At 40.7% G+C, this 25,960-nt stretch overlaps 1 protein-coding gene across 3 annotated transcripts in view; it reads left to right on the forward strand.

The window, feature by feature from the left end:
* Positions 1–25,960, forward strand: part of LOC140467294 (mitogen-activated protein kinase 14) — a 78,887-nt gene that overhangs the window by 10,249 nt on the left and 42,678 nt on the right. For all 3 annotated transcript variants that reach the window (XM_072563558.1, XM_072563559.1, XM_072563560.1), the window contains 2 exons: positions 14,817–14,946; positions 18,375–18,433. In XM_072563558.1, the coding sequence (XP_072419659.1) occupies positions 14,817–14,946; positions 18,375–18,433 (189 nt within the window). The remainder of the gene's footprint in view (positions 1–14,816; positions 14,947–18,374; positions 18,434–25,960) is intronic.

Consider the following 25,960-nt stretch of genomic DNA (forward strand, 5'->3'; position numbering starts at 1 on the left):
TGGTTTCAAGCAGTTTTAAATCTAGAGGTGAAATCACATCATTTAACTACAGCTAACCACCATATAGTGGTTAGGGAATTCTACACTGTGGGAAAATGTTTTTTGGCTCACGTGACCCCTTGGGTGAGTGGAAGAAACCTCATAACATTATTTGCAGAGTAAATGCTTCCTAGTTGGTTAGTATTAATCATTCAACAAATATCACTAAAACAAATTGGTTATTTCATTTAATGTTTGTGGGATCTTTTGTGTAAATAGGGTAGTGTTATTGTTACTTGATTATTTGACACTTCATTGTTTCAAAGCATTTTGCAACTGTTCTATACATTTTGTAATCTTAAATACCATTTAAATATCGAATACTTTCCCATGGTATCTTGATTTGCATGATAACTCTACAAATTCTTGAAATAGTTTGTACGGTAAGGAAAAAACTATTTTCCCTCAATATAATGGTAAAGCCAATAAACAGTGGATAAGTCCAGCTGTGTTTGCAGAATAATTATTTTGAAAACAGAAAACTTTGGCCATTCATTTGATCACATCAAAATTCTTCCCTGGTTTATATACTCTTAATTTACTTGTGCATGTGGAGACTTCTGACCTGAATGTGATGCAACAGACTGGTCAACAGAACTAATGAATGCAAACAATTTCTTTTTGACCTGTTAATTTTTTGATTTTGGTTTTGTTTTATCTTTCTTTTAAAAATGAATTGTCCTGCGCGCAAAATAAAATATTAGCATCCTCTATTCTGAGCTGTTCAGAAATAACTATTGGCAATTATATACATTATACATATACTATGAATACAACTGAAAATCCATTGTAGATATCAGAATTTAAGTGTTTAGCTTTAGCTGAAAAGAGACATTTTGCTGAAGCACTTTGTCTTCCACTCCACCTCCGTGTTATTTGCTTTCTGTGATTGAATATCTAATTTACAATTTCTAATTTCGATTCACAGGGTCATAGTAACAGGTGTTGGCCATTCAGCCTGTCAAGCCTGCATGACTCTTTAATAATGGCTGTTTGAATACTTAAATGCCTTTTACTCATCCCACCCCAATAGCCTTATATCACTGATAGTCATCAATCTCAGGCTTTAACATGGTCAAATACTGAGCTTCCAGGTCCCACTGGTACAGAATTCTAAAGGTTCACAATCCTTTGAGGAAAAGAACATTTCATCTGGATCTAGTGGCGGCATCCTTTTTATTTTCAAATTGTGTCCCCAGTACTAGACTCAAAAACATCTTGCCTGAATCTACAACCTATCCCTTTTTACAATTTTTTTAACTTCCAGTGACATCGCCTCTCATTAGTCAATACTCTAGAGAATTCAAGGCCAGTTTGTCCGATGTATCTTTGGGCAAGTCCCCACTCTGGGAACAAGTTTGGTGAACCTTTACTAACTTTTATTGCAAAAGTGTCATTCATGAGAAAAAGCCTAAAAATGCCCATGTCCAGCAACATTCTAACAAAACTCCTAGACAGTTGAAGGAAGACTTCAGTACTCCTGAACTCTAATCTTGCAGTAAAGGCTATCATTTCTTTTCCTAACGTTCATCTTCCTAATTGTTTGGTGCACCTGCATGTTCGCCTTTAGTGACTGAACAAGGGCACCTAGTCCCTTTTGTAGATCTCCAGTTTTCAACTTCCTCTTTTTAAGAAATGCTCTGCACATCTGTTTCTCCTGCCAAAGTGGATAATCTCACCTCACGTTTTCCAAATATTTCATCTGCTTAAGCTTGTGCAAATCCTTCTGAAGTTGCTTTCCACCTTGCTTGCCCCACACACTTACTTCCAAAATTGCAGATGGTACAAAGCATTTTATTTGGTTCCTACCCCAAGTCGTTGACACTTGTGAATAGCTAAGGCCTTAGTTCTGATCCTTGCAGTGCTCCACGAGCCGCAACCTGCCAATGTGAGAATGACCCATCTATTCCCAAGGTTTCTAGTTTGTTAGCTAATCCTTAGTGCGTGCTAATATACTACCTTATATCCCAGTTGTTTTGAATTTTTTAACCAGTCTCCTGTATCAGGGTACTGTAACAGAAATCTTCTGAAAGTCTAAGTCGAACACAGGACTGATTAGCAGTCCATTATAAACCTTATTAGTAACTTCTTCCAAAAAAAAATCTAATTTGTTGAATGTGACTTCCTATTCACAAATCTATACTGACTATGCCCAGTCATTATTTTCCAAATGTGTTTATGGTAGTCTTCATAGCAGACTCTTGCATGTTCCCTACTACTGATCTGTAGCTAACAGGTCTGTAGTTCTCTGTTCATGCTCACTCTCTTTAAATAGTGTAGTGATATTTGATACTTTACAATCTGCAGCAGTCATTGCAACAACCAAAGAACTTTGGAAGATAATTACCAATTCATTGACTATATATCCAACTCCTTCAATGTCCTGGGATGGAGGATATCCGCTCATGGGGATTTATCTACTTTCAGTGCCATTAATTTAGTCAGCACAGTCTTTTTAAAATTGATTTCTTGCAACTCTTCAATTTCCCTAGCTACTTGGATTTCTCTTTCTGGGAGATTTCTTGCATTGACCTCAGTGACAACAGAGTAATCATTCGGCTTCTTCGTAATTACACCATTCTCCACTGTACATTCTCCCAATTCTGCCTGTGATGGTCATATAATCTGTACAGAAGCCATTTGGCCCATCGAGTCTGCACCAACCCTTTGAAGATCAAACCATCCCAACTCTATAACCCAAATGCATACAAATCGACTTGAGTGGATTCTTTGCGATACAAGGCCTGCCTGTACTTCAGAACCTATTGAACTGTAATATCTTGCCTCAAATCACAAAACAAAGACTATTGCATAAAGTATGAACTTATGGTGCAAGAGGCAACATAGCTTTATGGATAAAAGATTGACTGATGGGCAATAGTATGCATACTTTTTTTTTGGTTCATATTGGCAGGATGAGAGAAATTGGGTCCTGCAGGGACCTGTGCTGGGCCCTCACCTTTGTACAGTTTATATTAGTGACATGATGGGATTAAATGTATGGTGGCTAAATGGTGACACAGATAGTAATGTGTGTTGCAAAGATGATGTAACAAGGACATCGATTATAGATGGAGTTTTGTCTGCTCATTTAACCAAGTAGATGGAGTATGAGGGAGAGAAATATGAAGTAGTTGAGGACAGATGAAGGGAAAATAGTTCGAGGGCTCTGCGAGTTTTGAACTTTCTGCCTCAATGTAGTAGAAATAAGGCTGTTGAATATTTCAAGGTGACATTATTCTTGTTCGGCAACAGAGTTAATAGAATTTGGAATGCAAAATGTAGTTATGATTTAATTGAATGTCAGAGCAGGCTCAAAGGGTTGTATTGCTTCTTGTTTGTAACTTGAATTATACAATTTCTTTAACAAAAGGGAGAGGCTAGATGAGTTTTGTATTAATGTAGTTCTTGTCCATGAGGCAGATGTGTCCTGACAATTGTAATACAATTATAGTCTATCCAATGTTGACTTCTAACATTGCAAACTTTGGCTAGTTTTTGAGTAATTACAACACTATAGAAGCATCTTAATTTTAAATGTTTGAGAGATTTTGAATCCGTCCACTTTATTTAAACATCACAAATTACATTGTCTCAGCCTCATTTTTTGAAATGTAATTCATCTATAATCGATGTCCTTGTTACATCATCTTTGCAATGCATATTACTATGTGTCACCATTTAGCCACCATGCATTTTTATTTGTTAATATCTTTTTACCTAAAGAGATGCATTTACTAATGAATAAGCAGACTATTTGTGCAAATAGTTACAACAAAATATGAGAGAGAACTTGTTGTTAAAAAGAAATTTCTAAAATCTAGAGCTTTTGCTTTCTCAGCAGCCTTTCAAGATCTGCATTACTTTTCTGTCCCGTTATGATGAGTCAGATCTAACCGCTTTGAATAGTTGCCTAATTTTGTTGCTTACATTTGAGCTAGTTCAGAAAAAATTACTTTTCAATGTTTGTTTTTTAGTGGAGCAAAAAAAGAGGAAATAAAGATTTGATGTTTTGCTTCACAAGCAATATTGTTGGCTTATTATGGTAATTGCTCATTGTCCTTGGAAATGTGCGTGTTACTGCTTTACTTCAAAAATATACTTGATTTTTTAAAAAAAACTCAGTCACTAGGGTTTTCCAATTCTGTACATATGGAGAACTAACAAATCCAAAGGCATTTCTTTCTTGCACAAGGTTATATTTCCATACTTGTGAGGTGTCGGGAGGGTCTGATAACTGGACGTCAATTAATTCCAGAAAGACCTTAGATGGTGGTCTTTCCCAACTGCACCTTGACAACAGTTGCCCAAATTTTTAGTGCACCCCTCTGCACATAGTGCTGGACCTTGGAGTGTGCCAGCCTGTAACACTCAGTAGAGATCAACTTTTTGCTCTCAAAAACAAACCAGTTTCAGGCAGACCTAAAGAGTGTCTTTCAATGAGTTGATGGTCTTCCAGGCACAATTGATGTTTGTCTTGGGGGGGGGCGGGGGGGGCGGTGTGAAGGAGAAAGAGAGGTCAGTCAGTCAATCCCAGGGAACAGATTGTAGAGCACAGAGTTCTCCGTCATGGATGTGCTTGGAACGAACCTCAACAAAAACCACTCTCTTCAGACTTCCTTTGCCAAGGTACATTCCAGAAGATGATATGTGACCGTATGTACATCCTGACAGTCACTTTGTGCCACCCACACTGCCCTCAATCTGGGCACACGGGCTCTCACAAGCAATGCCCTTCTTACCACCAGCCAAGCAATGTTGGAAAGCTCTGGTGATGCATTCTGCCAAATGACTTTGACAGTCTCTCTGGGAAGAGCCCAACAGGATTCATCCTCTCCTTTTTCTGGTAGGATATTGAGAGCAACATATGCTGACCACATCTTGATGGACTTGTAATTGAATATGGTGTTCTCTGCAAATTTCTCCATGAAGGATAGATTATACAGAATGGACCAATTGCTGGGAACATTCCATGAATTCGATGCCAGGGACAGAGAAAACCTCAGTACGTACACTAGATATTTGTGTACTCTGGGTTGAGGCAAAGTATGATGCAGCTGCACACTAAGTTTGTCATCAGGATGACCGCATTGCATACTTGTTTATTGCTGAAAAGAGATACTATTGAAGCTTAGTTATATGATTCTTATTGAGAAATGTACGAATATCAAATTTCTAAAGGAAGAACAATTTATGTTGCATGAGAAAGCAGTGTTGATTAGCAAGTGAACTCTGGTCATGGCAGTACTGTGGAGAATGCACAAGGGATTAGTTATCTCCCACATTTTTTTAAGTGAAAGAGGAGCAAAGAATAGAATCCTGTGAACGAATATATGTATAGGTTAAGTATGTCGATGACAGGCACTGAAGGTGAGCCTAACTGATCATAACTGTCAGTGTAATTCTTAGTGCGGTACTTGTTGACATGATGCAAGATGTACAATATACCTATCATTTTTGAAAGTTGGATTTTGAAATAGAAGCAGAAGGATTTTGGGCATGTGCTTGGGAGAACCTCTAAAACCCTAAGAACCCTGGATAAGATGTTTATGGCAGGCAAAGTAAACACAGCAAAGCCACTAGTTTTGTTTTGACTTCAAGAAGAATCAACTTGTTCAATTCAGAACAGATGAGTATGGTTATCCAGTCACCTCAGCAGAATTGTTTTTGTCTGTCTGAGAAACCCTAAGCCCAAAGAGTTGGTATAGTAGTCTTGTTGTGAGAACTGAGTGAATTTAGGTCCTCAGAATTATGAAAGCTTCATGCCTGCAGATTTGGAAGGAATTGTAAAATTGTTTGTGTATTCCATAAGGGGGAAAAACTGGAAGAAGATTGAGTAGAAATGTAGAATTGAGATAGGACATTATTTTTGTGGATGAATCTCTGTAACAGTTAATGTTGGAGAAACAGGGTTGAAACATTTTGTTGTTTGTGTTAAAATCTTTCTAAACTGTATTCTATACCACTGTTCTACACTCTTGTGTAATGTGAATAATGTATTATTCATATCTGCATGGAACATAAGATGTTGAGAGGTGACATTTTTTGAGATTTTATAAAATCATGAGGGGTATAGAGAGTTAATAGGTGTCTTTTCTGTAGGATGTGTGCTTTCAAGATTAGGGGGCATATTTTCAAGGTGAGAGGAAAGAGGTTTAAAAAAGGACAAGGGGACAAATTATTTAGAGGGTGGTTTGTGTTTGGAATGACCATCCTGAGGAAGTGGTGGATGCGGGCACGGTTATGATATTTAAAAGACATTTTGATAAGTACATTAATGAGCGCTTTGGAGGGATGTGAGCTAGGACCAGTCATGTTGTACTAGTTTTAGTTTTGGATTATGCTTGGCATGGATTAGTTAGACTGAAGGATCTGTTTCCATGCTGGTATGGCTTTATGACCCTGTTTCAGTCACAAACCACTTCAGTGTCGAACTTTTTTTGGGGGAAAAAAAAATAACCTGATCTGAGTGTTTTTATTCTGGATTTGATTTGTCCTGATGTCATATCGATTAGGATCATAAGTGATAACTAGGATTGTACTGTCCATTTACAGAATTGCACTAAATGTTGAACACTGAGTGTTTTGTGAACATAAAAACCGAAAGAACGGTGGGTGTTGTAAATTAGTAACAAAACCAGAAGTTGTTGGAAAGGCTGCGCAGGTTTGGCAGCATCTGTGACGGGAAACCAAAGCTAACACTTTGGGTCTGGTGACCCTCAATTGATACGGGCGAGGAAAATGTTGGTTTATATGCAGAAGATAAGATGGGGGTAGGGGGTAAGGAGTAAATAATAGGGATAGAGCCCAAGGATTGAAGAACAGTTAGACAAAGGAGTGAGTAACAATCTGGCTTGGAGGGTGAATAGTGGAAACTTAGTGGCTAACAATAGGTAGCATGTAATGGCAGACTGTGATAACAAGGCCCAATGTGTGGCATAGGGAACGAAGACATGGACCTAAGATGATCAAACTCTATATTGAGTCCTGAAAAAGACAATGAGTTTTTCTTCTAGCTTGCGCTGAGCTGCTCTAGAACACTCTGCAAGCCCAAGACAGAGTGGTGTGTTAAAGTGGCAGACAAATGGAAACTGTATATTCTGCCTGCAGAAAAGATAGATGTTTTGCAAAACAATCGCCCAGTCTACACTTGTGGTCTCCTCTAAATGAGGAGAAAAGATTGTGAGCAGCAAATGTAGTAGAGTAGATTGGGAGAAGTGCAAATAAAGTGCTGCTTCACCTGGAAAGTATGTTTGGGCTCTTTGGGTACTGAGGAGGGAGGAGATAAATGTGCAGTGCCCTTCAGTGGTTGCAGAGGAAAGTGCCATGGGGCTCTGGGAGATGTTGGGAGTGAAGGAATGTGGACCAAGAGTCCTGGAGGGAATGCTCCCTGCGGAAGGCAGACAAGAGCGGGGAGGGCAATGTGTGTGCTGATGGCATCTTGCTGGGGGTGGTGGAAATGGTGGCTGATCTTCTGATGTGTATGCTGGTGAGATAAGGGTATGGGGAACTCTGTCACTCGGAGAAGAGAGAGGGGTTGAGAGCAGGTGTGGTTGATGGGTCGGACTTGGTTGGGGGCCCTGTCAACAGTAGTGCTGGGGAATCCAGAGTTCAGGAAGAAGGTGGACGTTTCGGAGGCTCCCTTGCTGAATTGTGCCTCATCAGAACATATGAAGCGGAGACTGTGGGAGAATGGAATGCTGAATTTACAGGAAGCAGGGTACAAGGATGTATAGTCCAGATGACTGTGGGAGTCCGTGGGTTTATAGTGGATGTTAGTGGTCAGACTATCCCCAGAAATGGAAGCATATGTCCGGGAAGGAAGGATACCGTGGTAGACCAGGTGAAAGTGAGGGCAGGGTGAAAACTCGAAGCGAAACCAATAAACTTTTCGAATTCTGGATGGAAGAGGGAAGCAACACCAATGATATCATCGATATAAAGGAATGAGTTGTGAGTGGGGCCCAGAATAGGATTGAAACAAGGAATGTTCCACTTACCCTCCAAAAGAGAGGTGTAACAGAGGCCTGTGTGGGTATCCATGGCCACCCCTTAACTTGAAGAAAATGAGAAGAGTTAAGAGAAGTGGTTGAGGATGAGCAAAGGAATGTGGTGATGAGAGGGGATAGTTCAGGCCTTTACTTCCAGAGAGAAGTGAGAGCCCTGAGACCACCCTGGTTGGGGGGTGGACTTGTAAAGGAATTGCATGTCCGTGGTAAAGAGGAGGTGGCGGATCCTGCAAACTGGCAATTCTGAAACTGGCATTGTCAGGAATCACGGATGTATGTGGGCAGGGACTGGACTGGGTAGAAAAGACAGTCTTGGTAGGAAGAGATGAGTTCTCTGGGGCAGGAGCAAGCTGAGATAATGGGTAGTCCTGTTTGTGGATTTTTGAGTTTTGCAGGGCTGAGAGACTATCAGCTTGAAGGCAGTGGGGGAGGAGATCACCAGACGAGATGAGGTAAGTGTCTATAGTTGATACAATGGCCTGATGTGCTATGGTGGGGTCATGGTCCAAGGGAAGATGATAGGATGTATCGGAGACCTGTTGCTCAGCCTCTGCAATACACCAGACAAGAAAAAAGCGCCACCCTTATCAGCAGTGTTAATAACAAAAGTCTAGGTTGGATGTCAGTGCATGGATTGTGGTCAGTTTGGCTGCCTCAATTTCTCTGCTCCCCTTGAGAGTTGGGACTGAGATAAGGTGGGGGAGGGGAAATGAGGAAGCTGGCAAAATCTGCATTCTTCATCCCTTGTGGTTGGAGGGTTCCTAGGCAGAAGATGAGGCGCTCTTCCTCCAGGTGTCGTGTTGCCATGATCTGGCGATGGAGGAGGCCAAGGACCTGCATGTCCTTGGCAGAGTGGGAGGGGGAGTTAGTGTTCAGCCACAGGGCGGTTGGGTTGGTTGGTGTGGGTGTTCTCTGAAACATTCTGCAAGTAGGCGGTCTGTCTCCCCAATGTAGAGGAGGCCACATCAGGTGCAGCGGATGCAGTAAATGTGTGTGGAGGTGCAGGTGAATTTGTGATGGATATGGAAGGATCCATTGGGGCCTTGGAGGGAAGTGAGTCTTACATTTCTTGCGGTTGTAGGGGAAGGTGCCGGGAGTGGAGGTTGGGTTGGTGGGGGTTGTGGACCTGACGAGGGAGTTGCGGAGGGAGTGGTCTTTCTGGAACGCTGATAGGGGAGGGAAATATATCCTTGGTGGTGGGGTCTATTTGGAGGTGGCTGAAATGACTAAGGATGATACGAAGTATCTGGATGTTGCTGGGGTGGTAGGTGAGGACCAGTGGGGTTCTGTCCTGGTGGCAATTGGAGGGGCGGGTTTCAAGGGCAGAGGAGCGGGAAGTGGAGGAAATGCAGTGGAGGGCATCGTCAACCACACGTCTGAGGGGAAATTGCGGTCTTTGAAAAAGGAGGCCATCTGGGTTGTTCGGTATTGGAATTGGTCCTCCTGGGAGCAGATGCGGCGGAGGCGAAGGAATTGGGAGTATGGCGTTTTTACAAGGGGCAGGGTGGGAGGAGGTGTAATCTAGGTAGCTGTGGGAGTTGATCGGTTTATAGTGAATGTCCGTGTTGAGTCGGTCGTCTGAGATAGAAATGGGGAGGAGTCTGAGACGGTCCAGGTAAATTTTGAGGTCGAGGTGGAAGGTGTTAAAGTGGATGAACTGTTCAACCTCCCACGAGGTAGTGCTGATACAGTCATCGATGTGGGGGTGGTGCCAGTGTTTAGTACAGTTGTTGTAAATGGGAATCAACAGTATCATTCCTTTAATACCTCTTAGTTGAAGCGATGCACCATTTTTCATTATTGCCAAGACATTTTCTATCGGCATAAGTCTGGATTGTATGTGCGTATTTGACTGTGTTGTAGAATTGACCGTGGAATTTCACTGGATGTGGGCATTCCTAGCTAAGCTTGTATTTATTACCCTATTTCTAACTACTGATGACAAGATGTAAGCTCTTTTGAACTGCTGCAGTTCATGGTGGGAGTAAATACACCAAATGTGCTGCCAGGGAGGGAGTTTTAGGGTATGTGGTAGTGCCCTCCTCTCTGAGCCAAGAGGCTCCGGTCCCACCTGTTCCCGGGATGTGTTGTGACTGCTTTGGACAGGTTTCTCTTTTTATTTAAAACACATCAAGAATGACTATATAGTTCCGAGTTGAGGTGGTGGTGGTGGTCTTTGCATGCATTGTTGCCCTACAGAGTCTGACAGCACAGAGACAGGCCCTTCGGCTCAAACTGGTCTAAGTTGACCAAAATGTCCATCCACGCTAACCCCATTTTCCTGCACTTAGTCAATATCCTTCTAATCCTTTCCTGTCCATGTATTTGTCCAATGCCTTTTAAATGCTAATGTACCCGCATCAACCACTTCCGCTGGCAGCTCATTCCATATGTGTATCTCCCTCTGTGTTACCACAGTTGCTCCTCAGGTTCCCTTTTTTATTCTCTTCCTTGTAACGTTCAACTGATGGCCCACGAGCCCTCTCTTCCCCAACCCGGAGAAAAAGACTGACTGCATTCACACTATCCATGCCTCTCTTGACCATGTACACCTCTTTAAGGTTTCCCTTCAGTCTCCTAAGGTCTGAAGACAAAGTCCTAGCTTGTCCAACCTCTTCCTTTTGAGACCATTGAGTCCAGGCAACATCCTGTATATTTCTTCTGCACTGTTTAATAACATCCTTCCTATAATGTGATCAAAAATGAACACAATATTCCATGTGCGGCCTCACCAATGGCCTGTATAACTGCAACGTAACTTCCTAATTTCTATATTCGCTGCCTTGACTGAAGGCCAGTGTGCCAAAGGTAACCTTCATGGGCCTATCTACCTGTTACTCCACTTTCGGAGAAGAGTGCATCTAAATTCCAAGATCTTCTGTTCCACTACACTACTAAAAGCTTTACCATTCACTATGAAACTCGTACCTTGATTTGACTTTCCAAAGAGTAAGATCTCACACTTATCTATGTTAAATTTCAGTTGCCATTTCTTGGCCCACTTCCCCAGCTAGTGAAGATCCTGCTGCAATTTCTGATAACCTTTTTCACTGTCCATGATGCCGTCTGTTTTAGTATCATCAGCAAACTTTCCAATCATGCCTTGTACATTCTTATCTAAATAATTGCTGTAGATATCAAACAGCTCTGACCCCGAGGCAGTACACTAGTTACAGGCTTCCAGTCTGACGAGCATCTTTCCACTGTTAACCCTCTGCTTCATGCCATCAAGCCAGTTTTGTGTCCAACTTGCCAGCTCGCTCTAGATTCCGATTGATCTAACCTTCCAGAACAACATGCCATATGAAACCTTATCAAAGGCCTTGGTGATATCCATATAGACTCTACTCCCCTACTTCGTCAACCTTCCTGGTCACTTTTTATCAAAGAACTGTAATAAATTTGTGAGACATGATCTCTCGCTCAAAGCCATGCTGACTACTTTTAATCCAACCCTGTCTTTCCAAATGCATGTATACCATATCACTAAGAATCTTCTCAAGTAACTTACCCACCAGAGCTGTTAAGCTTACTGATCTATAGTTCGTAGACATTTCTTTGCAGCCCTTGAATAAGGGCACAACATTCACTACCCTTCAGTCTCTGGGACCTTCCCTGTGGGTAACGATGATGCAAAAATATCAGCCAGGGCTCCTGCACTTTCTCTAGCAGTGTCCTTAGATATGTGGAAAAAGTTGCCCCTTAGGTTTCTTTTATATCTTCCCCTCTGACCCTAAACCTATGCCCTCTAGTTCTGGACCCACCCCCCCACACCCCAGGGGAAAAGGCTTTGTCTATTTATCCTATCCATGCTCCTCATAATTTTGTGAACCCCTAGGTCACCCCTCAGCCTAACTTCCCCAAGTTTTCGTGTCTTTCTCCATGGTAAACACAGAAATATTCACTGAGAACCTCTCCCATCTCTTGTGGTTCTACACATGCATGTCCACTTTGGTCCTTGAGGAACCCTCATCTCTTTAGTTATTTTTCCTTTTAATATACTTAAAGAACCTCTTTGGATTCACTCTAATCTTATCAGCCAAGGCTTATTGTGCCCCCTTTTTGCCCTCCTGATTTCCTCCTTTAGTAAACTCCTGTATTCAGTTTAAAATCCACATCACCAGGTTATCATCCAGATCTATTTGGAAGTACGAGCTTTGAGTGCTGTTCCTTCGTCAGGCTGCCTATACTTGCAAATAAACCTATTTGGAGGTGTTATGATTTCTAACTTCACCCACTCTAGTCCCAAACCGGAACCTTCACGTCATATCTCTATGCATTCCCTTGATCCCAGCTCCCTGTGACTGAGCCACACTTTTTTTTTCTGGTCAAAGCCTCAATATCTCTTGTCATCATGGGTTCCCAATTCCTGCCAACCTTGTCCTTCACCCTCACAAGAGCATAGACTTTGAACTCAAGCTATCTCATGTTTGAGGGTGTCCTGCTTGCTAGAGGTCCTTTTGGCTGCAAACAAACTACTCCAATCAACCCCTGCAATCTCCTACCTAATACCATCAAAATTTGCCTTGCCCCAAATTAGATCTTGAACTTTAGACTAGTTTTGTCCCTCTCCATAACTATATTTTAAAATTAATAGAACTGTGGTCACGAGTCCCAAAGTGCTCCCCCACTGTCACACTGTTACCTGTCTTGCCCTATTTCCCAAGAGTAGGTCGAGTTTTTGCCCCTTCCTGAGTAGGACCCTCTTGAGGAAAATTTCCTGAACACACTTAACAAATTCCACCCCATCTAAGGCCTTAACACCAGCAGTCCCAGTCTGTTAGGAAAGTTAAAATCCCCTACTATGACAACTCTAATTCTTCTACAAGTCTCCCCAATTTACCCACATATTTGTTTCTCTAATTCCCGTTGACTATTTGGAGGCCTATAGTACAACCCCAGTCACCATATCCTCCTTATTTCTTAGTTCCACCCACAAAGCCTCACTGGATGATCCTTCAGTTATTTCATCTGACTACTGCTGTGATACCTGCCTTAATCAAAAAGACAATTACCCCTCTCTCTTACTCTCACCACCTCTGTCCCACTTAAAGCAACTGTTCCCTGGCACATTAAGCTGCCAGTCCTATTCTCCCTTAGCCATGTTTCTGTAATGGCTATAATATCCCAGTGGTAATAGTGAATTTATCATGCTTTTTATGTACAGAGTATACCAGGGCAATTTTTCGCATTGCTGTGTAGATGCACTATTGTTGTTGTACTGGAAAAGCTAGGTCAGGGGCACAGTTATATCTGGAGCACATGTTCTCAGTGTTTATTGTAGGCATTTGACGGATCACATTACTTTTGCACTATCTGAGGTCTTCAGCCATTTCTTAACCTTGAGTGGAATGAATTGAATTGGCTGAAGATTGAAGTCTCTGATATTGAGACCTCAGGAGGTGACCAGGATGGATCAACTACTTGACACTTCTGGCTGAAGGTGGATGCAAATGATTCCGCCTTATCCTTTGCACTGATAATGCTGAGCTCTGAATATCCCCTCTTTCGAGATGTGAAAATGTGAAGCTGCCTCCCTTTTTAGTTTTTCTGTTGTTTATTTCCTAACTCCTTTCCCTGTAGTAGAGCAAAAACCAATTCTGATAGGACAAGATAGTGGAAAGGTAATTTCAAAGAAGCAGACACTTCCTTCCTCCCTCACTCAATTCCCCATTAACTAATCTAGGGGGACTTGCATTTCATGTTCGGCTGCGCTCATTTGTAGATGTTATGACGCATCTCTGGAGCAGGTGGGACTTTAACCCAGGCCTCCTGGGTAGCTAGGCACACTGCTACTGCACACAAGCCCAGAAACAAACTTTATGTAATCAATAATTTTAAACATTTTGGTTTCACAATTAGATGAATTTATAGTTAGGGATATTGCATGACGAATGGCAAGTGACTGAATGCAAACAGATCTGTTAAGTGGAATGTTACATTTCAGTTTTCTATTAGTAACCTAGTTTACTAAAATATTGGTAAGGCCATAACTACTGAAATGTACTTGTTTTCAAATACTTGAAGCAGTATAATCAGTATACTTGTAGGATTGTTTCTCTGTGTCTCTAAACATGGTGGACTGCGGTGGGGGTGGGGGGGGGTGGTGGAAGAAAAAATGTTTTAAACAGATTTACCAAGATGACTGCATAATTTCACAGCAAAGAATTTGATACCAACTGTGAACTGCTTTTGTGGCTGTGGGTTCCTACAATATACAGCTGATGAGAAGCTGAGGAATTAGTTACAAGTGAAACTGGTTCTCACCTAACTGAGCAAGTTGGAACTGGAAGCAAGTGTCTTTCTCTCCCTAACAAGAATGTATAGTTGCTCTCCAGCAGAAACTGCATGCTTTCTAGAGTAAAAATGACTGTTTATACTTGAGGAAAACCAGTTGCCTTTATTGTGTTAGTTGCTGAGAGTTGTGACTGTTGAATTGAAAAATCAGTTGTTCTGTGTGACTTGCAAACCAGTGGAATCTTCCAAACAAAGACACCTGAAAACCATGGGTGTGACTACCTGAAGAAGTGTTATCTTAACATCTGAGTCAGGAAGCAAAGACCACTGAAATCATTTTTCCAAATTTATCAACTTTTGCATATAATGCTTTCTATGTGAGCGAGAAAGGGTGAGTGCAGTTTATTAGGGGTTTTGAATATGATTGATTTATATGCCAAGTGCTCTACCTATATATATTCACACTGCAATGCAGTTGTATTGATGGTAATGATAGCTGAACAGAAATGAGTTTTTCTTGTCTTTTTGCAGCTCTGCTTTTGATACGCAATCAAGTTATCGCGTAGCAGTAAAAAAACTTTCCAGACCATTTCAGTCTATCATCCATGCAAAACGAACATACAGAGAGCTACGGTTGTTGAAGCATATGAAACATGAAAATGTAAGTACTCCCATTTAGATCTTTCAAGAGTCACTGGAGTCATGGAAAGTCCTGGATGATTGGAAGATCGCGGTTGTAACCCCATTGTTCAAGAAAGGATCAAGACAAAAGATGGAAAATTATAGGCCAATTAGCCTAACCTCGGTTGTTGGTAAAATTCTAGAATCCATCATTAAGGATGAGGTTTCTAAATTCTTAGAGCAGAGTCTGATTAGAACAAGTCAACATGGATTTACTAAGGGGAGGTCATGCCTGACAAACCTGTTGGTATTCTTTGAAGAGGTGACAAGTAGGTTAGACCAGGGAAACCCAGTGGATGTGGTCTATCTAGACTTCCAAAAGGCCTTTGATAAGGTGCCACACGGGAGGCTGCTGAGCAAGGTGAGGACCCACGGTGTTCGAGGTGAGCTACTGGGATGGATTGAGGATTGGCTGTCTGACAGAAGGCAGAGAGTTGGGATAAAAGGTTCTTTTTCAGAATGGCAGCCGGTAACGAGCGGTGTCCCGCAGGGTTCAATGTTGGGGCCACAGCTGTTCGCATTATATATTAATGATCTGGATGAAGGGACTGGGGGCATTCTAGCAAAGTTTGCAGATGATACGAAGATAGGTGGACAGGCAGGTCGTACTGAGGAAGTGGGGAGGCTGCAGAAGGATCTAGACAGTTTGGAAGAGTGGTCCAGGAAATGGCTGATGGAATTCAACGTGAGCAAATGCGAGGTCTTGCACTTTGGCAAAAAGAATAAAAGCACAGACTACTTTCTAAACGGTGAGAAAATTCGTAAAGCCAAAGTACAAAGGGATCTGGGAGTGCTAGTCGAGGATTCTCTAAAGGTCAACATGCAGGTTGAGTCTGTGATTAAGAAAGCGAATGCGATGTGGTCACTTATCTCAAGAAGAGGGTTGGGATATAAAAACACCATTGTGCTACTGAGACTTTATAAAGCTCTGGTTAGGCCCCATTTGGGGTACTGTGTCCAGTTTTGGTCCCCACACCTCAGGAAGGACATACTGGCACTGGAACGTGTCCAGTGGAGATTCACACGGATGATCCCTGGAATGGCAGGTCTAACATATGAGGAACGGCTGAGGATCTTGGGATTGTATTCATTGGAGTTTAGAAGATTAAGGGGAGACTTAATAGAGACGTACAAGATAATACATGGCTTGGAAAGTGTGGATGCTAGGAAATTGTTTCCATTAGGTGAGGAGACTAGGACCCGTGGACACAGCCTTAGAATTAGAGGGGGCAAATTCAGAACAGAAATGCGGAGACATTTCTTCAGCCAGAGAGTGGTGGGCCTGTGGAATTCATTGCCACAGAGTGCAGTGGAGGCCGGGACGCTAAATGTCTTCAAGGCCGAGATTGATAGATTCTTGTTGTCTCGGGGAATTAAGGGCTACGGGGAGAATGCGGGTAAGTGGAGTTGAAGTGCCCATCAGCCATGATCGAATGGCGGAGTGGACTCGATGGGCCGAATGGCCTTACTTCCACTCCTATGTCTTATGGTCTTAAGTGAATATTAATAATGTCACTTATTCTGGCATCCTAAAAGAACTATTAGAATAATGAAAACCGTTTTTCTCTTGCAAATGTTGGACATTGTTACATTTATCCATGTGACATGGAATTTCATTTCCAAAATAGTGTAAATACTTTGCCACTGAAACATGTTATAAATGGTATAGTATACAGTACTGCATTATGCTGTATTAAATTTTGCAGACCTTTTGAATTAGATTGTTTTTATCTGATTAGTTTAATATTCCCACAGCTTTACTTATGTGTGTGAATTTGCTCCAAACTTAATGTGATTTAGATTGTTCAGAATGATTGAGAACAAAAGCTATTTCTAACATTACTGTCAAAGAGCTAGATCTACGTAATTCACAATCTACATAATTTGTGCATTACTTTTTTTATCCTTGCAAATGTTTTCTCTTCAAGTAATTTTGAGGTGTGTGTGTGTGTACGTACTTAAGATGGTAGAAACTTGTTGCTTGAAAGAAAATCAGTTTGTTCTTCATTCTTTCTCAGCTATCTTGAATCTGTTCCTTTGATTACTGATCCTCCTGCCTGCTTTTTTTCACCTAGTCTAGCAAAAGCTTCTTTAGATTATTGCGACAGGTGAGAGTATGAAGAGATCCCAGGATTGCCGTCAAATATTTCCTATTCTGGGAGCTCTTCCGTATTAGTATGCAACATGTTCCATACCCTATAATGCTCCATTGTCCTGACAATTTTTTTTCCCCAATCCCAAAACTGCACTAGTTTCTCCCCCCTCACAGTGCAAGTTAATTCAGTCGATCCGAAATCCAATTCCCACTTTTGTCAAATTCTCCCTTACCACAGTCACATCTTCAACATAACTCGCTTATCTCCAATGTTGGCACATGCTTCCACTGCTGCACGTTTTGGAGAGCTGTCTGCACAGTTTTTCTGTTTGCCCAAGAGCATCTCTCCCTGCAGCTACTAAAATATTTAACTGTGTTTCAAATTCTTTCATTACATTAATCGCATGCCCTCTGTTTTGATTTGCACTCCTCTTGGAGTGCATATAGACGTATGTCCTCCCTTAGCTCAATCTGAAAACAAATTGCCTAAACGATTTTTAAAAAATTGTACAAATGTTCAGTAAACTGAATCCTCATTTCCTATATTTGAACATTTTAAATCATTCACAAAGTATTCATGCAGACTTTTTAGTTTTCAAAAACTACTTATTTTGAAATGAGTAGGATATTAGCCATTCAGGACCCATTTCACAGTTCATTATACTTGCTTGTACTTTGTACTTGTTTGGGAATTTTTAATCCACTGCCTCAGGATGAAGGTTTAGCTAACAGTGATTTGCTTGGGCAGTTCGTCGAATATGATGACTTTCTCTATGGAACACTTACTTCTATATATGCAGAATTTGCCTGTGTTTATTCAATTAAATAGACTTAAGTAGCATTCCAGCATTTCCTCATTGTTAAACCCCCACCCAGAAATATGCAACTTATAAGTGGTTTTAAAATTGATACTCCATTAACTTATTGTCCAAGAAAAGCAAAGCTTAAACAATGTGATCTTTTTAAAGTGGGGAAGCAAACTTGCACAAAATTTTATTCACAAACCTGCGCTCTCAAGAATTTAAAGGAAGATCTGGAGTGATGTTTATAAGATTGGTCCCTCATTACTGTCTAACTGCATTTGCTACATGTCATGTTTGAGGAAAAGTTGACTTATGTACATTTTATCTTTGGTAAAATCTTTCAAACTATAAACAGAGTGGTGTCACTAGTGCCTGAATAACTAGTAGGAAAAATATGATCGATCCCATTGGAAATTGCAGAAGAGTTTAGAACATGTTGAGCTTCTGTAACTGAGATAAAAGTTCTGCATCTTGAGTTTTATGCCTTGACTTAGGTTTTTGTTCTTTTAGGTAATTGGCCTATTGGATGTTTTCACACCAGCAACAACATTGCAAGATTTTACTGATGTGTAAGTGTGCTATCTTTATAAATTTATTCTTTCTCTGGAGTTATTGTTTACAGATATAGGCCTTCATATATCACTGACTGTTATTCATTTCATCCCCTTAACCAGCCCAATTTATTAAGCAACCTAACAAAGCCAATTTATTTTGAAGTTAGTAGCTAGTAATCCTAAAGTTGGATTTGTGTGGCTACTTTTTAGATTTTAAAATAAATCTGCTTTCTGGGTGGAGATAGTTCTGAATGACACTGTGAAATCATGGAGGACATCAGATTTGTTGATTTTTCTGATTTTGTAACTTTATGTTCTGCATTTTTCAAACAAGTTTGTACTATTCTCAAATTTTACTGTTGCTATTTTTATAAAGTATTGAAATGGCTACAAAAGTATTTTTTAAATGCATGTTCAAATAAGATAAGTTGACTATTTTTGAACAAGTAATACATCTTTTAAAAGACGGTAGAATTAGAAAAGCCAACAGAAACTGCCTGTTATAACCTACTGTACAGGTACATCTTTTAATTAAGACTGTTCTAACAAGAATATGGCTTGTTCGGGGAAGCCAGTCACCTCCAGCAGAATTGTTTTCTTGTCTGTGAAACCCTAAGCCCAAAGAGTTGGTATAGTAGTCTTCAAGTCGTGAAAACTGAGTGAATTTAGATCCTCAGAATTATGAAAGGTTCATGCCTGCAGATTTGGAGGGAATTGTAAAATTCTGTGTATTCCACGGAGGGGGAAAAAAAAAAGTAGAAACCTAGAATTGAGAGAGGGCATTATTTTTGTGGCTGGACCTCTGTAATAGTTAATGTTGGAGAAACAGGGTTGAAACTTTGTTGTTTGTGTTAAAATCTTTCTAAACTGTAGTCTACATCAAGACCAATGTCCGACACTTTTGTGTGATCAATGTGAATGCGTTAAGAACATCTGCATTAAGAATTCCACATGGAGCAGAGGAGGTTGAGAGGTGACATTTTTTAAATAGAGGTTTATAAAATCATGGTATAGATAGGGTTCATGGTAGGTGGGCTTTCAAGATTAGGGGGCATATTTTCAAGGTGTGAGGAAAGAGGTTTTAAAAAAAGACAAGGGGACAAATTTATTTAGACAGGGTGGTTTGCGTGTGGAAGTGGTGGATGCGGGCACGGTTATGATGTTTAAAAGACATTTGGATAAGTACATGAATGAGAGCTTTGGAGGGATATGAGCCGAGAGCAGTCATGTTATACTAATTTAGTTTGGGATTATGCTTGGCATGGACTGGTTAGACCGAAGGGTCTGTTTCCATGTTGTATTACTCTGACTCTAAAGTAGTCAGGGGATTTATAACTCCACAGCAAGGTTGAAATCATGGAGAGTATTCACGTGCTCACTGGTTAATAATTATAGACGGATCTGTGTGTTCTACAAAAAAAAGCTTTGTGGTGGAATGGAAAAAGGGAAATCTTATTTTTAATCATAACTAAAAGGGAAAAAAATGGAGAAAGAGATTCTGAGGAATTCCATCCCAAGTTCTAAACTCAATTGTCATTTAAATCCATTCTGACATGTAAAGGTCATATCTCTTTTCCTCTGTATTTTCGATTGTGGAATGAAAAGGGAAAGTAATTGTTTTAAACACCTGAGGACTGTTGAAGGATTGTTCCAAATGTTAAAAGCAAGTAACCTGATATTCATTATAAGTGCCTTTTCAAGCATTAGTCGAAACCAAATTTGCAGATGAGGTGAAGCCACTTAGTATGTATGACTGGAGCTTTGGCTGAGAGCAAGGTATTGGTCAGCGGACTAGTGACCAGTATTGATAAAAGCCTTCTGCCTGCCAACAACTCTGAATAGATCTCAGATAGCCGAACAGCTTGAGGTGTGATTTGGCTGAATCAGTTAGATCTTTTCAAAGGTAGCAGCTGTAGCTCTTTTCTGCATAAAATGCAAGCTGAATTAAGCATGAATTTTTATCTGGAAAGTTTCCTTCTTGGCGAAATTCAAGGTGTCAAATGAAAAAAGCATTGCCACCCAGTTCTCTGCAATGCCAATTTGATTATATTTTACTTGATTCAGCTTTTAAAAAGCTGAATCAGGTGTTGCTAGAAAAGCGCAGCAGGTCAGGCAGCATCCAAGAAAGGATTACTAAAGAAGGGCTTATGCCCAAAACGTCGATTCTCCTGTTCCTTGGATGCTGCTTGACCTGCTGCGCTTTTCCAGCAACACATTTTCACCTCTGATCTCCAGCATCTGCAATCCTCACTTTCTCCTCATAGGTTTTTTTAAAAGGTTAGTTTTGGCTGAAAAATATGAATTCTGAAAGTATGCTTTGCAATCCATTATACTCTGGAAAGTAGATTCTAAGTTCTAAATTAATGTTATGGTGTTTTGCTAGTTGGGGAATCTGGCAGTACAGAGTATTAGGGATTGAAATGTATTTCACTTAAAATCTTAGATGTTATCAAGTACTTAGATATTGTCTGCACAATATGAAAGGGTAGGGGTGGTCGTGGTAAAATCACAATCTCATTATGGTATTCTCATTCTGAGGAACAAATTGATGAAATGATAAAACTTGACATTTTTATTTTTTGCAATTTTGCTTTTAAGAATATATGTTCTCGTGTCAGTTTCATATGGTGAAGTTGCTCATCCTCCTAGGTAAATGCAACAAATGTAACAACATTTCAAAACTATATATATTGGTGAGGGTAGTGGATATTGGGGCTAAGGTCAATCATGACCAAGCTGCTTTATGTTGGAGAGAGGATGAGGTGCTACAGTAAAGTATGGTGGTTTTGTTGGCTGTGAGGACTCTACCCACTGGGACCGAATGAGATTTTGAAAGTGTTTGGGGGGGGGGGGGGAAAAGAGTGGGTGGTGAGGTTGGATTAGATGAGTCACTGACCTAGAGTAACAGTTCCCTATCTCCATCACCATGTACAGTCCATACGTTAGTTTGTTAAATAATAGCTGCTTCTCTCCCCCAACCAACTGTACAAAAAGTGTGTTGAAATAAGTTTCTTGCAGAGGAGTTCGGATTTTGTTACAACAGAAGAATGCACCATCTGTTTAATCTCCATATGAGCACGTGAATTCAGAGCAGGAGTAGTTCATTCATTCCACTAACCTGCTATGCTATTCAATAAGATAGAGGCTGATCTGATTATAACTTCAAATCTGCATTCCTGCTTATCTTTGACTACCCCTCACTCTCTTGCTTAACAAGTTTGTATCTGTACCTTGAAAATATGAGGGCATGGATAAATAGACAAGGTCTTTTCCCTGGGGTGGGTGAGTCCCAAACTAGAGGGCATAGATTTAGGGTGAGAGGGGAAAGATATGGAAGGGACCTAAGGGGCAACTTTTTCTTACAAAGGGTGGTGTGTGTATGGAGTGAGCTGCCAGAGGAAGTGGTGGAAGCTAGTACAATTAGAACATTTAAAAGGCATCTGGCTGGGTTCATGAATAGAAAGGGTTTAGAGGGATATGGGCCAAGTGCTTGCAACTGGGACTAGATTAGTTTAGAATATCTAGTCAGCATGGATGAGTGGGATCGAAAGGTCTGTTGATTTATGCACCAACTCATCAACAGCCATTTCAGCTGCTAATCGTGCCGTTTTAACTCTCTGCTTTTCTACATGAGTTTCCACTATTTCAGGAAGTGAATTTTTGAATTCCTTCAAAATAATCGTCTAAGAGCATCAAAGGTTTGCTCTATTTTTCTTGCCCTTATCCACCTACCAAAATTAATTTGTTTGATCCTTTCGGACTCAGTGTAGTTTTGACCACCTTAAATGCTTGAAATGTTGTCTTTAGGCTTCTAGCACAAGCTCAAATGCATTTAAGATGGCTTTCTTCACCTCGTACACCCTGAATACCTCAGCTCTACATACAAGTTTTTGTTTGGATCAATAAAACCCACATGGTCAGTGGCCATAGCATTTGTTTAGCCACCTCTTCAAATGAGGTGAAATTGGCTTCCACATCCTTCTCATCAAATTTAGCCGATGCTTGAATATATTTTAAACATTTTCTCACCAGGCCTTTGGCTAACATGGGTTTGCTCATCCTCGCTCTCTTTCTCACTAAGCTTACCTTCAGCTTTCATCTCCATCTTTTTAAGCTGACTTTCTTGTCTAAGTGTCAATTTCTGAAGTTCAGACTCCCTCTTTCTTCCCTCTCCTTTATTGTTCTGCTAAAGTGATTCTTTTTTTTTCTTTCCTCTGCTTTTTAATTGTAATTCAAACTCTTTTATTTCTGTTTCTCTCTAACTCACGCTGCTTAGTTTTCAATTGAATTTTAGCCATTTCCAAAGATTCTGGCGTTTCCACCAAATTTAAATGCTGAGGTATTGTAATTATCTCTCCTTTCCTCACGGAAGGAGACAGCTCCAGCTTGTCTGCTAATTCTGGCAGCTTGGTGTTAATCACGTTTTCCAAAACCCCCAAAGTCATTTCTTCCACCCCCAGAAAACTCTTCGTGACTGAGGGAGCCATTGCTATCCCAAGCACTGTTTAAACCAATGGAGCAAATGACATTTAATACCTACTACTTGCTGTCTTAGAGTCCAACAATCCTAATCTCAAAACTGAACTGTAGAACAAATTGGTGGCATGGTGGTGCAGTGGTTAGCACTGCTGCCTCACAACATCAGGGACTCCGGTTTGATTCCAACCTCGGGTAACTATGTGGAGTTTGCGCATTCTCCCTGTGTCCGTGTGGTTTTCCCCTCAGGTGCTCTGGTTTCCTCCCACAATCCAAAAATGGGCTTATACACTTAGTGGTAAGGTCCTAGGGAGTGTTGCTGAACAAAGAGACCTTGGCGTGCAGGTTCATAGCTCCTTGAAAGTGGAGTCTCAGGTAGATAGGATAATGAAGGAGGTGTTTGGTATGCTTTCCTTTATTGGTCAGAGTATTGAGTACAGGAGTTGGGAAGTCATGTTGCAGCTGTACAGGACATTGGTTAGGCCACTGTTGGAATATTGTGTGCAATTCTGATCCCCTTCCTATTGGAAAGATGTTGTGAAGCTTGAAAGGGTTCAGAAAGGATTTAAAAGGATGTTACCAGGGTTGGAGGATTTGAGCTATAGGGAGAGGCTGAACAGACTGGGGTTGTTTTCCCTGGAGCGTTGGAGGCTAAGGGGTGATCTTAGAGGTTTACAAAATTGAGGGGCATAAATAGGATAAATAGACCAACTCTTTTTCCCTGGAGTCGGGGAGTCCAGAACTAGAGGGAATAGGTTTAGGGTGAGAGGGGAAAGATATAAGAGACCTATGGGGCAACTTTTCACACAGAGGGTGGTATGTGTATGGAATGAGCTGCCAGAGGTATTGGTGGAGGCTTGTTCAATTGCAACATTTTAAGAGGCATTTGAATGGGTATATGGATAAGAAGGGTTTGGAGGGATATGGGCCGGGTGCTGGCAGGTGGGATTAGATTGGGTTGGGATATCTGGTCGGCATGGACGGGTTGGATTAATAGCTATGGCTTATTTTATGTCTAGTCAAGAGACTTATCTCCACAAACATAATCCAGAAAGAATTCACTATACTCACTACTGCAGCCTTTCTCTTGGACAGACTTAAAAACAACAATGAACTTATCTGATTCTGTGCTGTGAACTTCGTCCAACAGTTCCTCCAAGATCAGTTGTGAATTTCATTTTGTTAATTTTCCCAGATGCACTCCGATGTCCAGTGATACACGAATTCAAACTGTGCAGGTTGTCTGTCTGTGTCTCTGTCTCTCGCGCTCATGCTCTGTCCTCACCATGTGCTTCCTTTGTCTGCTCTTCTCCCTATCTTTGAATAAAGAGTCAGCAGCCACAGCCTTTGTCTCTTTAATTACTTCACCATCTGTGAATGATATATTATGCTTTGCCTGAATTGGCAAATGAGATACTACTTTAATGCAAGCCTTACCTTTTGCTGCTTTAGAAAAGGATGACTGTTGGGCTTTCAAGATGGCTTTCAGCTTGTCAACTTCCTGCATACAGGGGTAAACTACCTGGAATTTCCTGTGCATCATTTTTCAGTGTTGTTCTAAATTTCCCTGTTTTACTTTGACATATTAGGCAAACACATTTTTGCAGTTGTGAACAGAATTTCACTTTCCTATTCCATGTGGAAGTTACACTTTTTGAACTCACTTTAAGGAGTTCCAGCTTCATCACTTGCCATTCTTGCTTCAGATGTATTTCTGATTTTTGTCTGCTGCTGGTCTTGCTGCAGGTAGTCACCTCTGGAATATCTAGAATGTTGCTTGCGTTTCAAGAATGAAGTCGTGGGAAGCCACCTCCTATCATTACAGTTTGTTTCAGAGGCCCCTGTTCAGCTTACTTTGTTCAGATTGTAGCAGCTTTCTATATTTTCTTCATCCTGTATAGACTTGTTAAATAAGCACCTGGAGGAAAAAAATCTGCAAGTTTATAGCAAACGAGTGCAGGAGTGAAATTAGCTGAGTTAACTTGCAGAGGGTTTTGACATGGAAATGAAGGGCTGAATAGCCTATGCTTCTAGTACTGTATTATAAAGGCTTCACCCATTTAGTTGTTTCTTCATTTGTAATATTACTACAAAAGTCACTTTATTTGCAATGATAGTCCATCTGGACCAAACTGAAAAAATGTAAGTTGACAAAGCCTGTTAAGCTTTTATCTAGCAACACAGTTGTCAGACAAAGTAATGCAGCGGTGAGGCAATCATGTGCATAGTGAGATCAACTATCGGACTTGGTGATGAGACCACAGCCCTACACTATGAACTTTTATTTTGCTCAGCCTTTGTGACACCTTGTGCATCCACCTGTTTCCTGTTCTTCACAGTGCCCATCATATCCTCAAAGAACTTAACACATTGGTCAAGGATGATCCCTTCATACAAAATCATGTTGACTCTGTGAGATTACCTTGTACTACTTTAAGGGCCACTTTACAATTTCTTATAATAGTTCTTAGAATGTTTTCCTTTTGTCAGATGTTAAGCCAACTGACCTGAAGTTTCCTGATTTTTGTTTAATTTTCTTTTTTGTGAGATGGCAAAAGTAACACCATTTGCAACCTAATGAGACCAACCCCCAAACTGAGGGAATTTTGGAAAGTTAAAATTAATGCATTAACTATCTCTCTCCACATTAGGATCTTAGGATGAAGTTCAAGACCCCAAACATTTGTTCGTCAACAGCTCGAACAGTTTACTGTATCGTTTCTGCAGTGATTTGATTTTTCCTAGCTGCTCCTTCCCTTCTGTTTTCTGATTTATTGTTCCTTCTAGGATGTTACCTGTCCTCTTTATCGTAAAGTGATGCAAAATGCACATTCAGTGGTTCTGCCATTTTCCAAATTTCTGTTAATAGTTCTCTAGTCTCCTCTTCTTTAAGATCAATGCTCATTTTGCCAACTCTTCCTTAAATATTCCTTGAAACTCCTTAGTGCTTGTTTTGTATTTCTGGTTAACATTTTTCACAACTTTTTTTCCTCCTTTTTATAATTCTTGATGTTCCGTCCAACCTTCTGGCTTGCCATTATCTGTGCAGTAACATGCTTTTTCTTT

Source organism: Chiloscyllium punctatum, chromosome 45 (genome assembly GCF_047496795.1).
Source record: "Chiloscyllium punctatum isolate Juve2018m chromosome 45, sChiPun1.3, whole genome shotgun sequence".
In the NCBI taxonomy this organism is placed as follows: domain Eukaryota; kingdom Metazoa; phylum Chordata; class Chondrichthyes; order Orectolobiformes; family Hemiscylliidae; genus Chiloscyllium; species Chiloscyllium punctatum.